This window comes from Choloepus didactylus, chromosome 4 (genome assembly GCF_015220235.1).
Source record: "Choloepus didactylus isolate mChoDid1 chromosome 4, mChoDid1.pri, whole genome shotgun sequence".
Lineage (NCBI taxonomy): Eukaryota > Metazoa > Chordata > Mammalia > Pilosa > Megalonychidae > Choloepus > Choloepus didactylus.
Genome location: NC_051310.1, coordinates 122545912 through 122563630, shown reverse-complemented (window position 1 = coordinate 122563630; position 17719 = coordinate 122545912). Strand labels below are relative to the sequence as shown.

The 17719-nt window shown below is 35.3% G+C and overlaps 1 protein-coding gene across 2 annotated transcripts in view; it reads left to right on the top strand.

The window, feature by feature from the left end:
• Positions 1-17719, top strand: part of TCF12 (transcription factor 12) — a 500835-nt gene that overhangs the window by 371099 nt on the left and 112017 nt on the right. For both annotated transcript variants that reach the window (XM_037833866.1, XM_037833867.1), the window contains exon 7: positions 15086-15218. In XM_037833866.1, the coding sequence (XP_037689794.1) occupies positions 15086-15218 (133 nt within the window). The remainder of the gene's footprint in view (positions 1-15085; positions 15219-17719) is intronic.

The following is a 17719-nucleotide window of genomic DNA, read 5'->3' as shown; positions in this document are numbered from 1 at the left end:
GTCAAACCAAAGATTCTGTATTGTATCCACAAAGTTTTGTTTTGGACAGACAAAACAAAGTTAGAAAGATCTGGTTCAGGATATACTAGACAATTTGTAAATGAAAGACAAGGAACACATTTGAGGTGATATTGCTCTAGGCCACCTGCAAAGAACATTGCAATTGGGGGTAAACAGATCATAGCTATCTTATATAGGAGCACATGCAAGTGTTAAAAGATAATTTAAAAACAAGCAAAAGAAGTAAAATCTTGACACTCCTACAGATATAAAAATGAAAGCACGTAAAGATTTTATTCAATTCATTAATGAAGAAACTGGTTCAAAGGAGCATCCAAAACATCCACAAACAGACCCATTTACAGGAATAATGAAATGAGTGTGCAAATGGAGACCAAAACTCATTTGTTTTCTTTGGGGGAAGTGGGTAAAAGTGTTGAGGGTGGCAGAGGGTTGTTCATCCCTCCACCGGATAGAGGCTTTTTGCAGGTGTATGAATAAGAATTATTTTGCATTGCTATCAGCAATTTATAGAGTTGCAGAATAGTGTCCATAGAATCAGATAATCTAGAAAGCTATGCTCTAGACCAGGGATCAGAAAATTATGGCCACCAGCCAGATGCCATCCCCCACTTCCCTAGCCTTTTTTTCTGTAAATGGTTTTCTTGGAATATAGCCATACCCATTCATTTACATATGGGCTATGGCTGCTTTCTTGCTACAGTGTCAGGCTTGATTATTGTAACAGAGACATTGTGACCCTCAGTTTAGATATTTACTATCTGGCATTTTATAGAAAAAAATTTGCTGACCCCTGCTCTAGATGATGCATAATTTTCAGTCAAAGTTCAAGTTTTTCTACACAGATATGTGTTTCTGGCAATTCGAGAATCAGAAGTTTCATATGTGGCCAGCCCTACACTGGCCTGCCGTTTGCCCAAGAGGATTAATTAAAACTAGTCGTTTGAATAGTAGTGTGAATATTTCTGTAAGTCACAAAAATTTAATAGTAGCAACCTTAGCCTTAGGCTGAAATATTAGAAACAAAATATTTTTTGTTTGTATTTTGTTTGTATTCCATTCTGAGCAAATACATTTCAAAACAGGCAGAAGTAAATCAAAACTCATTTAGAGAAGAACTTGTATGTAGTAAAGTAACTTGAAATTCCATCATATGGAAAATGTTGAGGGATTTAGGGGTGTTTAGTTTTAAGAAGGGAGGACTCCAGTAACGTGAGAAGCATCTTCAAATATTTGAAGCATAATTTGGCTTGATCTGTGATTTTTAAGGTTAAAACTTCAGACAACAGGTAGGAGTTAAGCTGACTTCAACTTAAAATAAGAAGGCACATTTTCATAGTCAAACTGTCCAGAGTTTCTAATATTCAACATTGGTAGCTAGTGACTTCCCTCTCACTGGATGTATGCAAGCTACTTTACTGGCATGTTATAGAGGGATTCAAACAACTGTTGTTGATTGAAATAAAACACCTCAAAACATTCTTCAAACCGTGTGAGCTCTCTGATGATGTTCTAGTTTGCTAATGCTGCCGGAATGCAAAACACCAGAAATGGATTGGCTTTTATGAAAGGGGGTTTATTTGGTTACACAGTTACGGTCGGGTTCCATATTTTGTTAAATCCTCACATTGGGCTATAGCTTCTGGAGTTCCACTCCCTGGAAGCCTGGAATTTTCCAGACCATTAGTTTCTGCTTTCTTTCAACCCAGGCGTTCAATTCTAAGTTTATCTCTGTCCTGTCGCATTTTACTATAAGCTGCAAGTAGAAGCCATGCTGCTGCTTCTGTGTTTTGCTTGGAGATTTCATCAGCTAAATATTCCATGTCGTCGCTTTCAAATTCTGCCTTCCATCCAACACCAGGACTCAACTTTGCCAAATTCTCTGCCACTTTGAAATAAGGATTGCCTTTCTTCAAGTTTGCAACAACACATTCATCATTTCTGTTCAAGGCCTTGTTGGAAGTATCTTTAGAGTCCATATTTCCAGAAACAGTCTCTTCAAAGCAGTTCAGGCCTTTTCTATCAAGCTCCTCACAATTCTTCTAGAATTTCCTCCTTATCCATTTAAAAAAACTGTTCCAACATGTTTGGTATTTACAAACTCAGCAACACCCCACTTCTGGTACCAAAATCTGTTCTAGTTTCTAATGCTGCTGGAATGCAAAACACCAGAAATGGATTGGCTTTCATAAAAGGGGGGTTATTTATAGTTACAGTCTTAAGGCCATAAAGTGTCCAAGGTAACACATCAACAATCAGGTACCTTCACTGGAAGATGGCCAGTGGTGTCCAGAAAACCTCTGTTAGCTGAGAAGGCATGTGGCCAGCGTCTGCTCTAAGTTCTGGTTTCAAAATGGCTTTCTCCCAGGATGTTCCTCTCTAGGCTTCAGCTCCTCAAAAATGTCACTCTTAGTTGCTCTTGGGGCATTTGTCCTCTCTTAGCTTCTCCAGAGCAAAAGTCTGCTTTCAAAGGCCATCTCCAAAATGTCTCTGTAAGCTAAAGCTCCTCTCTCAGTTCCAGTGTATTCTTCAAAGTGTCCCTTTTGGCTGTAACTCCCCTTCAAAATGTCACTCTCAGCTGCACTGAGTTCCTTCTGTTTGTCAGCTCATTTATATGGCTCCAGTGATTTAATTTAGACCCACCCTGAATGGGTGGGGTAAAACCTCCATGGAAATTATCCAATCAGAGTCATCACCCACAGTTGAGTGGGGCACATCTCCATGGAAACACTCAACAAAATACTATCTAATCAACACTGATACATCTGCCCACACAAGATTACATCAAAGATAATGGCATTTTGGGGGACATAATACATTCAAACCAGCATAGGTGACAAAGGGCTTTCCAAGTTGTATTTAAGGTTGATGACCAGGAATTACTATTGACACTAACCTATATTATTATATATGTGTTTTAGTTTTATTCCAGTAACACTCCTCAGACCAAATGTAGAAGTATAGAGGGCAAATGGTTGAATGGATATAGTGATCAGGTTTGTAGGGAAACGGGTAGATTAAAGATAATGATGATAAAAATAATGGCTAGTATGTATCAGACACTTTTTAGTGTCAAACATTATATTAAGCACCTTACAAGCATATTGCATTTGGTCCTTTCAACATTCTATGAAAAAAGCAGTTGTTATTATCATTTATTTATTTCTCCTGTTGACAGCTGACGAGCTTGAAGCCTCAAGGAATTATATAATTTACCCAAGATTTCATAGCTGATATGTGGCAGAAGGATAGGAAAGTTGAGATTGTGATAAGAGAATGATTGAAGTATAGTAGACTATGTGTTTTAGGTTTCAAAGGAAGGAAATGAAGCCAGGATTAAATTTCGTGAATGGGAAAAAGGAGAAGGGTCAAGATATTTGATGTCTGAGGTAAAAGAGCAAGTACAGTAAGTAATAAAGGAAAGGTAGCATTTTAAGAGTAGAAGGTTCTGTGAAAAATGTCACTAAGTTTAGCAGCTCACAGTGCTAACAGCATCCTCCTTTTGGGAGATTAATAGATTGGTAATTGGGATCAAGGGGATCAGGAAGGCTAAGACTTTCAAGACTGGCTGTTGGATTGATGTTGAAACTCTCCAAGAGATAATTAATTGTGAGGTACAGTTTGAAAAGACCTTGCACGTTGACATTCAGAAAGTGTTTGAATTTTAATCAAGTGATCTAGGAAAATATTCTAGAAAGGGTAATAAGCCATCAGCTGCCCACAAGAGTGAGCTTCTGGGCTTTGTGGGTTGCTTAGAACATAAAAAAATAAATTGTTTTGTGGGAGACTGTTTTTTCCAAATCTTATCTTGAAGTATCAAACAGTAGGCTTCTTTTAAAAGGCCAGTGAAAGTAATATTATGCAAGGGTTACTTCACAGGGGAAAAAAAGTGTCATTCCTTGTTTCTTTCTTTCTGTTCTCTCCATAAAAATTGCTAATTATACATTTGGTGATACTTGGTGCTCCTTGGGAACATTTTTTTGGAAGTTAATTTATACTTGTTGAAAACTTATATCAGGAGAAAAGAACCTGTTAAGTAATGGCTAGAGAGTAGACATCGACCCCCCCCCCCCCCAAAAAAAAGTGTCCGCAGACTGGGTATTACATGATGATAAGGGATTATTGTCAATTTGAGGGTATGTAACAAAAGCTGGTATACAAGAGAATAAATGAAGCAGGAACAGCAGACAATTGTTGAAGCTGATTAAAGAGTTCATGAAGTTCATTATACTTGTTTCTTCTTTTGTATACATTTGATATTTTCCAAACCTCAAAGTTTAAGATTTTGAAGATATTCAGTGTGAGATGTTTCAGTTCAAAAAGTATTGCAGACCTAACTAGTGCTGTATTGGATTTTGTGTTCTTGACTGTACTCATGAAAATGGAAGGTACTGGCAAGAGGGACTTCTGGTTTGCTAGATGTGAAGCGTAATATTAAAGGGAAAAGGAGTGGCTTTGAAAGTATTCGAAGTCTGTTGAAAATCTTAGGCCTGCATAACACAGTTTCCACAAAAGCAAGAGAAATTATATCTCTTTATCTCCTGCACCTCCTTTGTATTCATAAAATAAAAGGCTCGAAAAGTTTTATTTGTAGCTTTTCAGGGAAGATACTCAGAGAACCCTTTTTAACAAGGACTTTCTAAATTTAGACATTCAGAAAAACTACTCAATTTGAGGGAGAAGACAAGACATGCTTAGAGTATATTTACTACCAACCTCAAGAGAGCCTGCCTTTAAGAAAACTTGTATAGCATTTTTGGAAATGGGGACTCTGATTATGGAGACGTAGAGAATAACAAAAGGAAGTCATTCTTATTGCAAATTTGCAATAATTTAAATACAAGGTATATTAAAATGACTTTCAACTGGTTCTCTTTTTTGTTTTTGTTTTTGTTTTTCTTTCCTAGAAATATTTCTTTATTGATCTACATTACAGAGCTCTGGTATCTTTTCGTTGGCTGAAGCAAGATTCGGGAGAAATTTTCAGAGAAAAAATTTAGTGAAAAAAAATTAAGCTAGGAAAATTTCCCTTGCTTCTGATAATTAAATAAGATTGGGAAACAGTCTGCTAACAGTATCATGTTTTAGTAATTTAATAGTACCTGGGTAGTTTTTTTCTTTGTTTTTTCATTTTTTGTAAGCCAGTAAGATTGGACTGATTGCACAGGCAGGAAGCATTTGATGGATGACTGTCATTATCTTCTCAAACCTGCATGACACTTTAAGTATAGACAATGATAATTAAATTTTCAAGAGACCATGTTGAGATGATAAGATTTGGGACTTGTAAAAGAAAGAGCATAAGAGTTGGCTAGCCATGGTTTAGTTTGGACCCAGGAAAGAAACAGAAGCATCTTAGGTTTTCTTTTATTTTGTTTTCCTCTACCCCCTCCCCAAATTAATATATTGTCCAAAGTGTTGGTAATGACTTGGAACTATTCAGGTTGCACAAAGCATTTAATGAAATCTTGTCTTAGACAAAACACTAGAGAGGATCATAATTAATGTCTCATTTTCTGCCAGTTGCTATTGATTACTCATTCAAGATCCCTTTGTTCTCAGAATGATAACAACTGTAGTTTGCATCGCTATCTAATGAGATTCTCAGGATAGAATCCTTTAACAACATGCTGATAATTGCTAACATATCCCTGGAATTTCAATGTAAGTGAATTTGCATCATAATACAATTATTTCACAAGTGTCCGTGTTTTCCGAATTTGAAGTTTATTACAATCTGTTTTTTAATCATTTGTAGAAAATTAACAGAAGACTGATGTATTGTTAAAGTCCAACATCTATATTTTGCCCTGAGTTCCTCTCACCCTTTGAGATTTTGATTTGATTGTGACTTCGAATGAGAGGCTTCTTTGTCACTCTTCAGATCCCCTGTCATAATCTGGAACTTTAATGGATTTGCAGCTAGACTGTGCTGTGATTTTTCTTTCTAAATTAAAACAAGGATTGCAATAATACTGTACAAGTTTTGCTCCTAAAACAACTTTTTTTTTTCATGTTTTGGTGACAAAAGAAACGTGGTACTGTCTAAAGATTTCAACTGAGACACCATAACAACAGCTTATACTTTTTTCATTAAAAAGTATAAGCCATTGTTTTTGTATTTTATACCTTTCTACTACTTTAATTTCAGGACACTCCCCCCTCAAAAAGTCTGGGAACAGCTGCTTACTTTTATGTAGTAAAACTGCACACTATTTCATGCCTAGAAAATAGGCATGAAATTAAGGAATTCTGAAGAATGTACACACTGCAGAGGTTCCATGAGTATATAATAAGTATATTTTTTTTTAATTTTGAGATATGTTAATATAATGTAAGGTACTCTCCATCTTATTTTTCTAGAAAACAAATTAGTGATAAAACCCTGTTCCAAAATGTGTGCTCAGATTTAGTGCTTCAAAATTTGAATCAAAAAATGAGACTAAAACATAGGGTTAGTTAAGCCCATAATTAATCTGAAGTTACGAATGGATATCAAAGTATGTTTAGTATAGTGTTTGGGCCAAGCCATTTAGTGATAGAAAGTAGTTCTGAGGAAGTACTTACTATTGGAAGTATCAAAATGTCTAACATTTTTCCTTTTGAGGACAAACAATAACTAAATTATTCAGTGTGATTCCAGTTTCTCCTGGCTATTGAGTAGCACCATTTTTACATAGGATGTTCACTTGTCTTCCTTGAAAATCACATTTTGAGTACCTTCCAATAGTAATTAATAGGCGGTCACTAATAAATGATGTTCGCCAAGCTTACAACTTCATTCCTTTTCTTTCCTTTTTGGTCCTTATTGCCACCAAGGTTTACATTGAATAACCTCTTCAAGTTCACATTTTAGAATCAGGGTATTTATCTCTAGCACATGGAGATGGAGAGAAAACTTTTTCAAAAATGCATCATCATTAGCCTACTAGTTCCTTACAAAGAAATGGGGATTTATGTTTACAAGCTAGAGGGTTGTTAACGTAATTCAAAATGGAACTTGGTATATTGTAGGTTTTATTATATGAATTTAGGATATATTGATCAGTGTTTCAGGGAATAACCCTTCAATTGATTATTCTTCAGTAATTAAATACATTTTACAGATGAGGTTAGATGCCTATAAAAGATTCTTTTCTAAGAGTATGTTAAGAAATAAGTGCTGTGTCATTTCAGAATACTAATTCTGCCCCAAATAAGACTGCCTTGGCAGAATAAAACTGTTTTGCCTATTTCTGTATCCTCTGGGATATTTGTGTATTCTTTTTGCTTGAAATGCCTCCAGGACAAGATCAGTGGTAATCAATAGGGCTTCTCATTTGTTTAAGGCAGGCAGAAAAATCAATAAGAGCTTATATGTAATTTTATTCTAGAAGAAAAAAGTAAAATAGTTGACTATATGTGCTTTAGTGTGACTAAAGTGTTTGAAGAATCAAATAGGGAAAATATATGATTTTGTTAGGTGTAGAATATTAAAGTAGGCTTATATAATATAGCCTTTAATTTTTTAGTCATATTTTCCATTGGTTTCATGTGTATTATTTCCTAGATTATCAATTCCTCCTAGAGAAACCTGATCTTAATCTTCTGTTGTATTTCTTATAGTGCTGAGAAATTCATTTTAGTTAAAAGGATCTTCTATTCTTATAAAGGATAATTTCTCCTAGATTTACTTCACCTAGTCATGTGGATCATGACATAGATTAAACAGGAAAAAAAAATGGTTATTTCTATGATTTAAGACAGCTAAATGAAGTACAGCATCTTTATATACTTTGACAAGAAGATACGGTATTTCCTAAGCATCTCCGTATTTGATTATGGCAAGGAGAAAAGTTTAACACTAAAATTGGTAACAAGAATACTTTTTTACTAAAAAAACTTGTTCTGCTTTTTTTCTTCCTTTATTCCACATGTATGTGCAAAATCTACCAACATGTGTTACATAGGCAACACAGTTTTAGGATTGTAATCCATCATTTTTCAAAAACAATTTGATTATTTTGTTTTTTTCAAGTTAACAATCTTATAATTGGTAGTTAATTCACTAGACTATTGAAGAAGTCTCATTTTACTGTGGATAAGACTTTCTAAACAGACCTGAATTCAAATTTAGGTTCTAGTATTTACTATCTGTATGTTGTATAAAATCTACATAATAACAAGATTGCAGTATTAACTGAGGTGATACATTTGAAAGTATGATAGTTGGGTCCTCAATATTTATTCTTCTTTTCTCCAACTTTTTATTTTGAGAAATTTCAATCCCACAGAAGAGTTGTGACAGTAGTACAAAGAACACTCATGTGTACTGTTCATCAGGCTTCTTCAGTTAACATTTTGCCACATTTGTGTGCATGCATTGTTTTTCGTTCATTCAGTATGTGTGTGCGTATGTTTGTGTATATGCTGTATATGTGTTTATATAGACAGATACACAGGCGTCTGCTCAACCATTTGAGAATAAGTTGATATTTTCCTATTCTTTATCTGGATTGATACAGCTTGAATCTGTCACACTTCTGTTTGGATTTAGCCTGTAATTGTCAACCCTCTCTCTGGGGGTCTGTCACTTCTGCCTCTATTCTCTTTCCTATTTCTAACATCCTATCTTAACCATAGCCATTGGGATTTGTAACCCAACCAGCTTAGATTCAGGGCAGACAAGGTCTACTGAAACCTGAGGTCACTTATTTAGGACAAAGAGTTTGTGCAAAGGAAACAATAAAAATGTCATGCATCATATTTTCATTCTTTTGTGATGTTTAGAATGTGGCTATCTATGGAGAAAAAAGAAAATTAAACTGAGGTTTTTGTTGTTTTATCTAAGGCTGGTAACCATGCTACACACTTTTATTTAAACCTCATTCCCTCCACCCCTCCAGCAACCCTGTACACTAATTAGAATTATTGCCATTTGCAGAAGAAGAAAAAGATTCCTTAATATTAGCTAATGTGCCCAAGATCAAACATTTGGGATTTGAACTCAGGGTAGCTGATTCCAAAGCCCATGCTGTTTCCAGGGCATCAAAATTTTTTAGAGTTTCAGTCTAGTTTTAGAGATTTAAGAAATGTACTTTCCTGTTTGTTATTTAGATTCTTTCATGATTCTGTTAGTCTTTATTATGACTGTCATTTGACTTCTTTGAAGAAATAACCCACCGGCAAAATTTTACTCCTCTGAAAAATAGTCTAATTTTTTACTTAAATAGATTGCAGTCTCTAAACACAGTCCTTTATCCCTCCATCAAAGCATTAGAATAAGGAGTTGACAAACATTTTCTAAAACAGGTCAGATAGTACATATTTTATGCTTTGCAGACTGTAGTATCTGTTGCAACTACTGTACTGTTCTATTATATCATGGAAATGCCTAGCCAATACATAAGTGAATGGGTGAGACTGTGCTCCAATAAAAGCATTTATAAAAACAGGCCTTATTTGGCCTGCAGGCTGTGGCTTGCCGATCCTGTAGTATAAATCATCATGTTATATGCCTGTAAGAATTTATTTGCCCTGAAAATGTTGTAAGGGGCACTATTAAGAATCATATGAATGACCATCTCTTCTCATGTATTTGTTTATGTGTGTAGATGACAAGTTTCATATACATATATGGGGGAAATGCTGGTGAAGTAATGAACATAACAGGTACCTCAAAATATTATATCCATGAAAGTCAGCTTTGCACTGAGCAGAGAATGTCCTATTAAAGGACTCTGATATTTAAAGAGAAACTTCAATGTACATGATCCCTTCCCTCAAGCATGTGGTAATAGTAATATCCCATGTAGCATACTGTGAACCATATTCTGATCTCGCTATTTGAAGAATGTTGAATGTGCCTAGCACAGGCAAACACACACATACTCACACAAAACAGATGTGACCATGGAAATTGCAGTGAAATATCTGTGGGAGACTTGATGATTCCTGGGTCATATCACTCCCTCACAGAAACAACATCAAGAGATCCATCACTAATGGCTTTGTTATATAAAGAGAATACATGTAAGTTTGCTGGTTAAATTTATATTGACTATTTCTCACTTTTATCATTTCTCCTGAAGGGTATTATCTTAAGGGGGACTGGTTCTCCTTTATGTTTGATAATCTCACCTTTTTCTCTCAGTCTGATGAACTGTGTATCTGTTGGAATTTATGCAATTAATGCTCTATGGTTGCATTGATATTCTGTGGTCTTTTCATGTACACATTATTGTCTGATGATCAAAAACCTCTTAGCCCCACATTTTTCCTTCATAAAGGAGTATATCAGCCCTATCCAAAGGATAATTTGCCTTTGGAGGAGTCTCACAAATAATAATTTTAACTGTGTGTATGTATTTTGCTGATTTAATATATTGTTTCCTGTGTGCTTCAGCATTGTTAAGTATTAAAAATACTTAAACATCAAATTAAAATGAAAACACCATATACCAAAACTTACAGGATGTTGGGAAAACAGGGCTCAAAGGGAAATTTATAGCTGTAAATGCCTACATTAAGAAGGAAGAAAGATAACAAGTCGGTAACCTAACTTTATACCTTAAGGAACCAGAAAAACAAAAGCACACTAAACCCAAAGCCAGCAGAAGGAAGGAAATGATAAACAGAGCAGAAATAAGTGAAATAGAGAATAGGAAAACATTAGAGAAAATCAACAAAACCAAGAGTTGGTTCTTTGAAAGGGCAAGAAAGTTGATAAAACTTTAGCTAGATTGAGAAAAAAAGAGAAGACTTAAATTATTAAAATTCAGAAATTAAAGTGGGGACATTACTACTGGCCTTACAGATATAAAAAGGATTCTAATAAAAGTGTACTATGTTGTTCAGTTGTATGCCAGCAAATTGGATAATCAAGATGAAATGGACAAATTCCTGGAAACACACCACCAGAGCTGATTCAAGACGAAATAGAAAATATGAGCAGACCCATAAGTAGAGATTGAATCAGTAATGGAAAACCTCCTAACAAAGAATAGCCCAGAACCAAAGCGCTTCATTGATGAATTTCACCAGTCATTTAAAGAATTCACACCATTTCTTCGCAAACACTTCCTAAATATAGAAGAAGCAGGAACACTTCCCAACTTCTCTATGAGGCCAGGATTACCCTGATACCAAAACCAGACAAAGACATCACAAAGGGTAGTAATGGGAGATTACAGACCAATATCCCTTATTAATAATGATGCAAAAATTCTTAATGAGATACTAGCAAACAGAATCCGGCAGCATATTGAAAGGATTATACACCATGACTAAGTGGGATATATCCCAGGAAAGCAAGGATGGTTCAATGTAGAATCACTCAATATAATATACCACATTAATAAAATGAAGGAGGAAAACCCCTGATCATCTCAGTTGATACAGAAAAGGCATTTGACAACATCCTACATCTTTTCATGATTAAAACCCTCAAAAAACTAGGCATAGAAGGGAACTCCCTCAACTTGATAAAGGGCATGTATGAAAAACAGAGAGGTAATATCATACTCAGTGGTGAAAGAATGAAAGCCTTCCCCCTAAAATCATGAACAAGATGAAGTTGACTGCTTTTACCGCTTCTAGTGAACGTTGTACCAGAAATTCTAGCCAGAGCAGTTTGGCAAGAAAAAGAAATAAATGGCATCCAAACTGGAAAGGAAGAAATAAAACTATCCCTTTTCACAGATGACATGGTTTTACATACAGAAAATCCTAAAGAATTCACTAAAAGGCTATTAGAATTAATAAATGAATTCAACAAAGTGGCAGGATGCAAAATTAGCAGGCAAAAATTTAGTTTATTTCAGTACACTAGCAGTGAAAATCCAAAAGGAAATTAAGAAAACATCCCATTTAAACTAGCATCCAAAAGAATAAATTGTCTAGGAATAAATTTAATCAAGGGGGTGCAAGAATCATATACTGAGCACTGCAAAATATTGCTGAAATAAATGAAAATGGGCACCCCATGTTCATGGATTAAAAGACACTATTGTTAAGATGGCAGTACTACCCAAATCAATTTACAAATTCAGTGCAATCTCAATCAAAATCGCAATGATGATTTTTGTAGAAATGGGAAAACCAATCCTCAAATTCACATGAAATTGCAAGGAATCCTGAATAGCCAAAACATTACTATAAAAGAGCAAAGTGAAAGCAATCTACTTCTCAATTTCAACATTCACTATACAGCTGCAGTAATCAGAACAATGTGGTACTGGCATAAAGATAGAAATATGGACCAATGAAATAGAATTATAGGCCCAGAAATAAAACCGTGCATCTATGGCCAGTTGATTTCCAATGACGCCAAGACCATTCATAAGGAAAGATAGTGTTTTCAACAAATGGTGTTGGGAAACCTGGATATCCACATGCAAAAGAATGAAGTTGGATTCCTACCTTACACCATATACAAAAATTAATTCAACATGGGACAAGGACCTAAATGTAAAAGCTAAAACTATAAAACTCTTACCATAAAACACAAGTAAATCATCATGGCTTTGGATTTAGCAATGGATTCTTAGATATGACTCCAAAAGCATGAGTAACAAAATATAGCTAATTTAAACTTCATCACAATTTGAAATTTTATGTATCAAAGGGTATTATCAAGAAAAGGAAAAGACAAGCAACAAAAGGGGAGGAAATATTTGCAAATCATGTATCTGATAAGCATAGTATCCAGAATATATAAAGAACTCTTACAACTTAAAAACACACACACACACACAAAGAACTCAGTTTAAAAATGGGCAACGACTTGTATAGTCATTTCTTTGAAAGAAGATACAAAATGGCCAACAAGCAAATGGAAAAATATTTGACGTCAGTCATTAAAGAAATGCAATTCAAAACCACAGTAAGCTACCATTTACACCCGTTAGGATGGCAGCAATAAAAAATTAAGAAGAAAAAAAAAACAGAAAATAACAAGTATTGGCCAGGATGTGGAGAAATTGAAACCTTCATACATTGTTGATGCGAATGTGAAATGGTGCAGCTTCTATGTAAAACAGTTTGGCAGTTCCTCAAAAAAGTTAAACATATAATTAACATATAATCCAGCAGTTCCATCCCCAGTTATATACACAGAAGAATTGAAGAGAGATACACCAAACAGATATTCAAATATTAGCAACATTGTTCATGCCCCAAAACTGGAAATGACCTAAATGTCCATCAGTAGATGAATGGATAAATAAAATGTGGTATAGCCACACAATAGAATATTATTTAGCCATAAAAAGGAATGAAGTTCTGATACATGCAGCAATGTCAATTAGAAACATTATGCCAAGTGAAAGAAACTAGATTCAAAATACCATATCCTGTATGACTTCATTTATTTGAATTTCCAAAATTGGTAAATCCATAGAGACAGAAGCAGATTGGTGGTTGCCAGGGCTGGGTGGAAGGGGCAATGGGGAGTTACTGCTTAATGGGCATGAGGTTTTCCTTTTTGGCTGATGAAAGTTTTGCACAACATTGTGAATATACTAAGTACCATTGAACTGAACACTTTAAAATGATTAATTGTATGTTATATAAATTTCGCCAAAATAAAAACATGGAAACAACAAAAAATCGTTTAAAATCTTTAAATGCCATGATAAACTGAAATGGGAATTTTTCTGGACTGTTAGGAAGGAGGCAGGGACTGAGCCACTGTGGTTTCTGTTCCAAAGTTCTGCTGTTACTGACTCGAACTAAGGTGTTTTTCTCAATTCCTTTATGATACTCAGTGGTTGAAAGGACAACCACTAAGAGTGCAGTGATAGCAGTAAGGAACGTTCAGTGTAGGGCAGGAGGCAGTAAATGTACCAGAGAACTCACAGCTCCTTTCACTTGAGAGCATCCTCTCAAATGTATTTAACACTCTTCCCTCTTGAGACTTTCTTTTCAAACCCCCTACTTTCCATCTCCCCATTCCCCCACCCCACCCCACCTTCTTTCAAGCCCATGTGACTCTAGTTTAGCAACCAGAAAGCTTGGGGCCGAATGCTGCCAGACTGGCCTCATTTGCATTATGAAAGGGTCACTAGGTTAGTAGGTCAGGGCTGCTGAATCTTGGGATTTCAGGGAAGCACTTGATAGTCTCACGATGTCACTATATCATACCTCAGGGCTGTCTCCTCAGCCTTATCATCCTGATGTTTTTTTTAATTGCCTTTTTTGATGCCTAGACACTAGATGGACCAGCAGATGCAGTGGTTGATAGATTCACAATTTTTAAAAGATAGGAGTGGATGACTGTTATGGCTCAATTACTTACAACAAGATGAATTTTTCTCAGAGATAAAAGTTTAATCTTGTACTTGGGAACAAAAACTCAAACTGAATAAAGACAGCTTTTGAGGGACAGGACTTAATAGTACACTTGTGAAAAAGTGAAGAATCACAGGGTATGGTATGGTCACTCTGAATTTATCAGTGTGAACTAACACAAATGAGTTTACATGTAGTATTGAAAAACTACACTGCATTAATCAGGACGCATCTGGGGCATTGTTCTCCACTGAGGTTCTCAGTTTTATATGAGATTGACAAAGTGAAAAATAAAATCAAGTGGACAGGCAAGGTGAGGAGGGAACTCAAACCCAGATCTCATGAGACATAGTTGAAGAAAGCAGGAATGGCTAGCCTTGAAAATATTGGGTTTCTTCAAACACTGAAAGCTGTCCAAAAGGGACAAAGAAAGAACAGAATCTACTGCCTTGTGTGGTTGTGAAAGCATTCAAAGACTGTGTGACCACTTTTCAAAAATGTTCTAGATGGGATTCATACCTTTAATAGTGGAACTGCATATTGACTAAAGTGCCTTTCAGCTCTGAGATTGTATGGATCTACGTAATTACTTGAAAACAGGCAATACGAGGGTGGGGAAAAAAAAGAAAACATAGGTCCGTATAAGTGGTCTAATTGACCTCAAATACTTAATTGAATGCTTCCTAATTTCAAGACATTGTTGAAACTACTATGAATAATTCAGAAATTATGAAATTGTCAGGTTTGGATTAGTAACAGTGGATGATAACTTGTTTCTTTGGCTTTGTTTTTATAGTCTAGTCTCCTGAGACAAGATCTGGGGCTTGGGAGCCCAGCACAGCTGTCTTCAGGAAAACCGGGGACACCATACTACTCATTCTCTGCCACAAGCTCCAGGAGAAGACCCCTCCACGACTCGGCAGCACTTGGTTAGTGTGCACGCAGCAGCTTTCTATCCTATAAATTTAAATTTCATTTCATTTTCCCTTTGTTTACATTTCTGCTCTTCTTTTAATTAGAGGAAATTTGGTTTCTTGGGTATCATGTTGATGTTGGGGCTTATTTGCATAAAAAGAATATATCCACTAGCTATTTAATAAATTATCAAAATTCTCTTCCACAGACATCATACATTTTTAATTAAAGGTAGGGCCATGAGTAATTTTGAATGACTGTTCTAATGACTTTAATCTCTAGACCATAATTTTAACAAGTGTTATACAGTCAATTTAATACTCTTGTTTGGTCCTCAATATGAGATGAGCTAAGCAATGAAAAATGGGACTTAAGTACTTTTTCCTCCTACAATAAAAATTTCATGTTCTTATTTTTTACTACAATTAATATAATGCTGAACAGTTTACCAAACATTTCATCATTACAACAGCCCTGCTAGTCAATGGGTTTAATTCTAGATTTAACATAAAACTGAGGCTCAAAGGAAGACACATTCATATAATTAGTAACAGGTTGCCCCAGGATAAAAATTAACATTTTCTGACTCCAGGTCCATTGTTCTTTGATATTGTTTCCGTACCCTCAGTTTTTTTTTTTTTTTTTAAATTGAGGTATTCACCTAATATTAAATTAACCATTTTACAATATACAATGTAGTGGCATTTCATACATTTACAATGTTGTACAGCCATTGCCTCTATCTAGTTCCAAAGCATTTTTATCACCTCAAAAGAAAACCCCATGCCCATAAAGCACTCAACCCCATTTTTTTTAGCTTCCTTATTTTATGTCTTATACATAGCCTAACTAAGCCAAACTGTTTTGTGTTGCTATTTATAACAGATTTGTATACTCTGACACCTTATCCAATCTGTGTTTGAATGGAGAGTTTTTAGTCATTCCTATCAAAGAGTAGTTTATATGAGAACATTAAGTTTATAAAGTATGCTTATATTAAGGATAGGTCTGCTTCTAAAATAAATAGAGCCCTCTGAAAGAAATTGTCATAGTTATTTATTCCACAAATATTTGTTGGCTGACTCAAATTTATATATCTACCTTGTCAAATCTATATTTTGGAGAAATAGCCTATCTCTGGGTCTAGGGTGTGCTTAAGGGTATAAAGGGCACAACGATGGCTCTTCATGTGCAACAGAGAGAGCTCGGATGATGTGGCCCACTCTCAGTGTTATGGATGATTTAGTATGTGTACTGTTAGAGTGAGCCGAAATGATTTAGACCGTTTGTTATTAAAGAAATGATAAATTATAAAATGCCTTTTCTCCATCTCCACTCTTGTTTCCCACCACATAAGTTAGGTTAGGACCATTTGAGTGGAGATGTGCCAGAGTCACTTCAGAAAATTATCTTGTTAGTATGCTATGTGAGCATATACTGTGGCAGAAAGCACTAATACCGACCAATATACCGTTCTTTAGAAGTGTATGGTTATGGGGGAAAATGAACTATTGAAATAACAAAGGGAGAGGGATGGATTTCATAAAATTGCAGACTGTAAACTCAAATTTATATAAATTAGAGCTTATGTCTTTTTCATTTTCATTTTAACTGTGATTACAATAGATACTGCTGAGTGAACATCTTCTCTCTGCCAGGTACTGTGCTATATATGCTACATTTTCACAACCATAGGTTAATAACCACCTGTTACAAATGAGGAAATCAAGACTCAGCAAAGCTAAAGTCACACTATTACTGCAATTAAGGAATGAACATTTTTATAGTTGTACTATTAACTATAGTCCTTGGTTTACTCTAGAGTTCACTATTGGTGCTGTACATTCCTATAGGTGTTATTTTTAATTTTTATTCTGGTAACATGCAACCTAAAATTTCCACCTTTAACCACATTCAGATATATATTTTACTGCTGGTAATTATGTTCAAGTGTTGTGCTACATCACTGTCATCCATTAATCCATTATCAAAACTTCTCCATCATCACAAATAGAAACTCGGTACAATGTAAGCATTAATTCCCCATTCCCTTCCCTGGCCCCTGGTAATCTGTATTCCAGTTTCTAACTCTGTGAATTTGCTTATTCTAATTATTTCATATCAGTGAGATCAGGCAATATTCGTCCTTTTGTATCTGGCTTATTTCATCAGCACAGAGTCTTCAAGGTTCATCCATGTTGTTGCATGTATCAAAACTTCTTTCCTTTATATAGCTGAATAATATTCCATTGTGTGTATATACCACATTTTGTTTATCCATTCATTGGTGGATGGACACTTGGGCTGCTTCTATCTTTTGGCAATTGTGAAAAATGCCACTATTAACACTGGTGTGTGAATACCTGTCTCAGTCCCTGCTTTCAAATCTTATGGGGATTTGAAATGGGATTGCTAGGTCATATGGTAATTCTATACTTACTTTCTGAGGAACTGCCAAACTGTCTTCCACAGCGTTACACCATTTTACATTCCCACCAACAAAGAATGAGTGTTC